This window comes from Kogia breviceps, chromosome 16, assembly GCF_026419965.1.
Source record: "Kogia breviceps isolate mKogBre1 chromosome 16, mKogBre1 haplotype 1, whole genome shotgun sequence".
NCBI lineage: Eukaryota > Metazoa > Chordata > Mammalia > Artiodactyla > Physeteridae > Kogia > Kogia breviceps.
This window is the reverse complement of record NC_081325.1, coordinates 26275726-26282696: the sequence shown is the minus strand read 5'-3', so window position 1 is coordinate 26282696 and position 6971 is coordinate 26275726. Positions and strand designations below refer to the sequence as shown.

Here is a 6971-nt window from a genome sequence, read left to right as displayed (position 1 = left end):
AATACAGTCTGCTCATCAAATCCATCGCCTTAAATTTAAAAAAAAAAAAAAAAAACCTCCCTGTGGGTGACTTTTTTTTTTTTTACCTCTCCTCCTTCGTGTGTATTTGCATAGACTGCTCAATAAATCTCTTCAATAAGAATCAGTAAGAATCTGTCTTGCTCGGGTTTGGAGCCCCATCTTCCTTGTCTTCAGGGATGCTAGGGGGAGGGAGAAATACCTGTGCGGGCAGCGCAACGCCTGACCAGCCGGGAGACCCGCCCAGCCCAGAGCTGGCAATGCCGAAGCTCCACACTTTAGTAGGCAGATGGTTAAGTTCCCCCAGGTTCGTGCCAGGTTTCAACGTCATGCTGTGATTTTGTTCTTCTGGAACGGGATGAGTATTGCTTCCCAGAGCGGCCCTATTAGAACAGAAAGAAAATCCTCTAAATAGGCGGAACAAGGCATCAGGAGGGAAAGTTCTCTAAATGCACTTTAATACGAGCCGTGTATTGTGTGGAATTCAGCGCCCATCACCGTTTAGCCAGAGAGCTATGGTAGTGATTGGGGATGAATAGAGGAACATAATGGATACATGTGGCGTTTGCTCATTATATTCAAGTTAGCCCAACTCCGCTGTGGAAACTGTTCAACTTTCTCTCCCCTTAGCTTGTCACAGTTAAATAATACAGACATTGGGGCCTCCAATGGGATCGCCTGCCACGCCATTCTATTTCCACTACTAACGAGGGCTTCATAAGCCTTTGATACAGTCTGATCTTTGAAACCTTTCCAAATCTCCTCAAGCTTATGCTAAATCCTATTTGGAACTTTTTTCCCCCTTGTCTGCTAGCGCCCAGGGCTTAAGAAAGCCATTTGGACAATGACATGCATACTAACACGTCGCAGAGCTCTTTTCTGAAAGGGAAGTGGCAGCTCTGATCACCGGGGCTCACACGAGCAAAACACAACTGCGTACACAAATTTGAATAAAATCAATTTTCCCTTATCCTTCGGGCTCCTAAATCGAGAGGCTATTTCCAAGCGCCGTGGGAAGCTGGGAAATAACGCGAACTGAGCCTCACCCGGCAGAGCAAGTCTGTGCAGAGGGGGCCGCGAGCGGTTTCAAAGCCTCCGAAGTGCAAAACGCAGAGAGTGAGCGCGGGGTCCCGAGCCACTGGGGCGAAATCTCATATGATGGCTGTCAATTCAAGCAGCCAGCACAGGAGGGGCACGATTAACAAAACCGTCCGCTCCTTTAACGCCCGGCGACCCGTGCCAACTCCTCTACAGGGAGAGCGCCGACAGGAAAGACAAAAAGCAAAAGGAGTTAAAGAAACAAAGGAAAGATTCCCTAATTTTCATTTCTTGTTTTCCCCTCTAAGCCTTTCCACACTAAAGGGATTGTCAGAGGCTGGCATAGGAGCTGCGCGAGGGCCAGGCCGCCATTGGCTGCCCGGTTCGGATGATTTGCATATCGGCGGCTATAAGAGCGGAGGCGGCGCGCGGCGGCGCAGCTCCAGCGAGAAAAGGGGAGGGAGAGGTGTGGGCCGTGGGCGGCATCCGCGCGTCCTCAGAGCCCGCCGGCACCTCCAAGCTGCAGCCTGCAGACTTCTCCCGCACGCGCCTTGCAAAAAGCGTGCTCTGGGGACCCTGGGACTCACGTCCAGGCCTGCAAACCAGAGAGGAATCGCTCCCTCAGCCTTTTGGAATAGCGCTCGGGGCTGGCGGCATGAGTCCAGCGAGGCGCGGGGGCATCCCCTGCCTTTTCCCCTTGCAGCTCTTCAGCCTTTGCTGGGTGCTCTCCGTGGCCCAGAGCAAGACAGTGCGATACAGCACCTTCGAGGAGGATGCCCCCGGAACGGTCATCGGGACCCTGGCTGAAGACCTGCATATGAAAGTGTCCGGAGACACAAGCTTCCGCTTGATGAAGCAGTTCAACAGCTCGCTGATCCGAGTGCGCGAGGGCGACGGGCAGCTGACCGTCGGAGACGCGGGCCTGGACCGCGAGCGGCTGTGCGGCCAGGCCCCGCAGTGCGTGCTGGCCTTCGACGTGGTCAGCTTCTCGCAGGAGCAGTTCCGGCTGGTGCACGTGGAAGTGGAGGTGAGGGACGTCAATGACCACGCGCCGCGCTTTCCCCGGGCCCAGATCCCCGTGGAGGTGTCCGAGGGCGCGGCCGTGGGCACGCGCATACCCTTAGAGGTGCCGGTGGACGAGGATGTGGGCGCCAATGGGCTGCAGAGCGTGCGCCTGGCCGAGCCGCACAGCCCCTTCCGCGTGGAGCTGCAGACGCGCGCGGACGGTGCCCAGTGCGCCGACCTGGTGCTGCTGCAGGAGCTGGACCGCGAGAGCCAGGCCGCCTACAACCTGGAGCTGGTGGCCCAGGACGGAGGCCGCCCGCCGCGCTCCGCCACGGCCGCCCTCAGTGTGCGCGTGCTGGACGCGAACGACCACAGCCCGGCCTTCCCGCAGGGCGCCGTGGCCGAGGTGGAGCTGGCGGAGGACGCGCCCGTGGGCTCGCTACTGCTCGACCTGGACGCGGCGGACCCCGACGAGGGCCCCAACGGCGACGTGGTGTTCGCCTTCGGCTCCCGTACCCCGCCCGAGGCGCGCCGCCTCTTCCGCCTCGACCCGCGCTCGGGCCGCCTCACCCTGGCCGGGCCCGTGGACTACGAGCGCCAGGACACTTACGAGCTGGACGTGCGGGCGCAGGACCGCGGCCCCGGGCCCCGCGCCGCCACCTGTAAGGTCATCGTGCGCATCCGCGACGTCAATGACAACGCACCGGACATCGCCATCACCCCGCTGGCCGCCCCGGGAGCTCCTGTCGCCTCGCCCTTCGCCGCCGCCGCCGCTGCTCTCGGGGGTGCGGACGCGACCTCGTCGACCGGGCCCGGGACGCCAGAGGCTGGAGCCATCTCGCTGGTGCCAGAGGGGGCGGCACGCGAGAGCCTGGTGGCGCTGGTCAGCACCTCGGACAGGGACTCGGGAGCCAACGGGCAGGTGCGCTGCGCCCTCTATGGGCACGAGCACTTCCGGCTGCAGCCGGCCTACGCGGGCAGCTACCTGGTGGTGACCGCGGGGTCGCTGGACCGCGAGCGCATCGCCGAGTACAACCTGACGCTGGTGGCCGAGGACCGCGGCGCGCCCCCGCTGCGCACAGTGCGGCCCTACCTGGTGCGGGTGAGCGACGAGAACGACAACGAGCCGCTCTTCACGCGGCCGGTCTACGAGGTGTCGGTGCGTGAGAACAACCCGCCCGGGGCCTACTTGGCCACGGTGGCCGCCAGGGATCCCGACCTGGGCCGCAACGGCCAGGTCACCTACCGACTGCTGGAGGCCGAGGTGGGCCACGCTGGGGGCGCCGTGTCCACCTATGTCTCGGTGGACCCGGCTACCGGGGCCATCTACGCGCTGCGCAGCTTCGACTATGAGACGCTTCGCCAGCTCGACGTGCGCATCCAGGCGAGCGACGGCGGCTCCCCTCAGCTCTCCAGCAGTGCCCTGGTGCAAGTGCGGGTGCTTGACCAGAACGACCACGCACCGGTCCTGGTGCACCCGGCACCGGCCAACGGCTCCCTGGAAGTGGCGGTCCCCGGGCGCACGGCAAGGGACACGGCCGTGGCGCGCGTGCAGGCCCGGGACGCAGACGAGGGTGCCAACGGGGAGCTGGCATTCGACCTGCTACAGCAGGAGCCGCGAGAAGCCTTCGCCATCGGCAGCCGAACGGGGGAGATCGTGCTCACCGGCGACCTATCTCAGGAGCCGCCCGGCCGAGTATTCCGGGCGTTGCTGGTCATATCCGACGGCGGCCGGCCCCCGCTCTCCACCACCGCCACTGTCAGCTTCGTGGTGACAGCAGGCGGCGGGCGCGGGCTGGTGTCGCCAGCCAGTGCAGCGAACTCGGAGCGCTCTCGCCCTCCCGGCTCTCGGCTCGCGACGTCGGGGCCGGCGCTACAGTGGGACACGCCGCTGATCGTCATCATCGTGCTGGCCGGGAGCTGCACGCTGCTTCTGGCCGCCATCATCGCCATCGCCACCACCTGCAACCGCCGCAAGAAGGAGGTGCGCAAAGGGGGGCCCCGCCGGGAAGAGCGGCCCGGGGCGGCGGGCGGCGGAGCCTCGGCTCCCGGCTCCCCGGAGGAGGCCGCCCGGGGAGCCGGGCCCAGGCCCAACATGTTCGACGTGCTCACCTTCCCTGGCAGCGGCAAAGCGCCCTTTGGCAGCCCCGCGGCCGACGCGCCCCCGCCCGCGGTCGCCGCGGCCGAAGTGCCGGGCTCGGAGGGCGGCAGTGCCACCGGGGAAAGCTCCTGTCACTTCGAGGGGCAGCAGCGGCTCCGAGGCGCGCACGCCGAGGTGAGGCCTTCCTTCGGCTGGGCGCCCCGCTCGGTGCTCCGCGGACAGGCTGGGGGAAGGGACTGGAGGGGTCTGGGTATGCGTGCGTGGGAGAGGCCTAACCTGTCGCACTTGTGTTTTTGTTTCTTGTCCAACCCTCACCCCTGCTTGCTTTCCCCATTCCCTGCTGCAGCCCTACGGCGCCTCCCCTGGTTTCGGAAAGGAGCCGGCGCCCCCTGTGGCTGTCTGGAAAGGACATTCTTTCAACACCATCTCCGGCCGAGAAGCGGAGAAGTTCAGCGGCAAAGACAGCGGCAAAGGGGACAGTGATTTCAACGATAGCGATTCCGACATCAGCGGGGACGCTCTGAAGAAGGATCTCATCAATCACATGCAGAGTGGTGAGGACCCCTCTTTCCTGCCAAATTCAGCCTTCCTTCTCTCGCTCCGTTTCTGCAACAGCCTCTCCTCTCAATCTCCATTCCCAGACCCCCTCCCTCTTTCTCACTTTTCTCTGTCCTTGAGTTCCGGATTCCGGCCTGCCTCAAACACGAATTTCAGAATGCCAAGTCGAGGCAGCTCCACCACCTAAAATAAACCAGACTCCCATCCTGTTAGGCTGCTATCTGAGAAGAGAAATTCTGCTTATCAATTTTTTTTTTTTTTTTTGCTTCCAGCTAAAGCTGAGCCAACTTCGTATTAAAGTGGCTTTGTAGGAACCAATATTCATTTCAAATCTGGAATCAGGGCGTTCATCTTCTTACACGCTTTCCTTTTCAGCCGCCCTGACCCTGTCTGACACTTTGAAGATGGAGGCACAGTGTGTGTAATCTCAGTAATCATCATACCCTCTCCCTTTCTCTTTTATGTTAGGACTGTGGGCGTGCACCGCGGAGTGTAAGATCCTGGGCCATTCTGACCGCTGCTGGAGCCCCTCCTGCGCTGGAGGGCCCAGCACACAAGCTTCCACTCACCCCCCAGCCCAGATGTCGACCTTCTGTAAGAGCACGTCCCTGCCCCGGGATCCTCTGCGTAGGGACAATTACTACCAGGCCCAGCTGCCCAAGACAGTGGGGCTGCAGAGCGTCTATGAGAAAGTGCTGCACAGAGACTATGACAGGACAGTCACTCTACTCTCCCCTCCTCGTCCAGGGAGGCTCCCCGACTTGCAGGAGATTGGGGTACCCCTCTATCAGTCCTCCCCTGGCAGGTACCTGTCCCCAAAGAAGGAAGACAATGAAAATGTGTAATCCCATGCTGCATGTTGTCACGCATATACAGGTCACTCCAAGAAGCCCCTAAGTTATTGACCGGTTTCAGTGTTGTATATAGAAATATGCAAGATGTGCCTTAAAATGAAGTTGTTGGAAGCTATTTCCAATCACATTGGTACTGTTTGGTATTTGCAAACAAAAATGTAGTTAATGTAATTTTTATGAAATGTGTGCAGTATTTAATTCTTATCATGCTATTGACTTTAATTTCCCTTGTGGCTTGCCATTTTCTTAGTGTTTTTAACCTGTACATGGTGTAATGTAATGTTTGTATATAATGAAATTTTGTTATATTTTTATATAATAAAAGCTAAAGTGGAAGTTATTGCCAAAGGAACTGTCTGTAAGACAAAAAAAAAAAAAAACATGGTGGAATTATTTAATGGAAATTTATCTTTTACCCGAAACAACCTAGTGTTTGAGAAGTTTTGCCTTGCCAAGTATAACTTGTATATCTTGAGTCTGTGGTAGATTTCAAGTTCACTGTTATTTAATTACATTTGGTTTTCTGTAAACCATGTCACTTACAAGCAGAGTAATAAAGGATTTGTCATGTGTTTGAAGAATCTGCTAATTGCTTTTTGTGAACTTACCCACAGTCAGGAATTCACAAAAAATCTGAGTACCAGAATTAAACCTTCTTTCAAGTGCTAATTATTTGGACATTATTTTTTTTTTTTTTTTTTTTTTTTTTTTTTTTTTTTTTTTTTTGTGGTACGCGGGCCTCTCCGATGCGGAGCACAGGCTCCGGACGCGCAGGCTCAGCGGCCATGGCTCACGGGCCCAGCCGCTCCGCGGCATGTGGGATCTTCCCGGACCGGGGCACGAACCCGTGTCCCCTGCATCGGCAGGCGGACTCTCAACCACTGCGCCACCAGGGAAGCCCTGGACATTATTAATGTTCACAGCAACAGTAAACCTGTGGGATTTCAAGTATTGGAGTCTCATCCAAGTATTAAAAATATTTGTTGCTTTTGTAAAACATATGCAACTCCATATACATCAGGCACTCTATAAAAATTCCTGCCCTCATTTATTTACTCAACAAATATTTGTGGAGCATCTACCAAAAAGTGGAGGAAAGCTGAGTTTGGGCTGTTCATTCACTAATTAAACAAACATCTGTAAAGCATTTCCTAACTGCAGTAACTCCTCTAGGGTCTGGGTAAGGTTAAGAAGATATAGCCCCAAGAAGCTCTTACCTTAAATATTAAGGATTTTAATATCAAAAAGAGACTCAAACTTATGGGTGAAAAGACATGATGCTTGAGATGTGTTTTAAAATATTCTAGAAAAAACATGAGACTATATGAAATGAGATTGAAAAATATATTGATCATGGTCAATGCTAGCATTGGTACATGTGTGTGTGAGTGGAGGTT

At 56.7% G+C, this 6971-nt stretch overlaps 1 protein-coding gene across 2 annotated transcripts; it reads left to right on the top strand.

Moving 5' to 3' along the window:
• The first annotated feature begins 1500 nt into the window (after nt 1–1500).
• Nucleotides 1501–6160, top strand: LOC131743259 (protocadherin-8). 2 transcript variants are annotated; one of them, XM_059041780.2, is made up of 3 exons: nt 1501–4045; nt 4509–4716; nt 5189–6160. In XM_059041780.2, the coding sequence occupies exons 1-3, from the start codon at nt 1712–1714 to the stop codon at nt 5563–5565; spliced, it is 2919 nt and encodes a 972-aa protein (XP_058897763.1). In that variant the 5' UTR covers nt 1501–1711; the 3' UTR covers nt 5566–6160. The 2 variants fall into 2 exon arrangements, with proteins under 2 accessions (XP_058897763.1, XP_058897762.1); XM_059041779.2 differs by having other exon boundaries at nt 1510–4336; nt 5189–6149.
• Nucleotides 6161–6971: the final 811 nt, after the last annotated feature.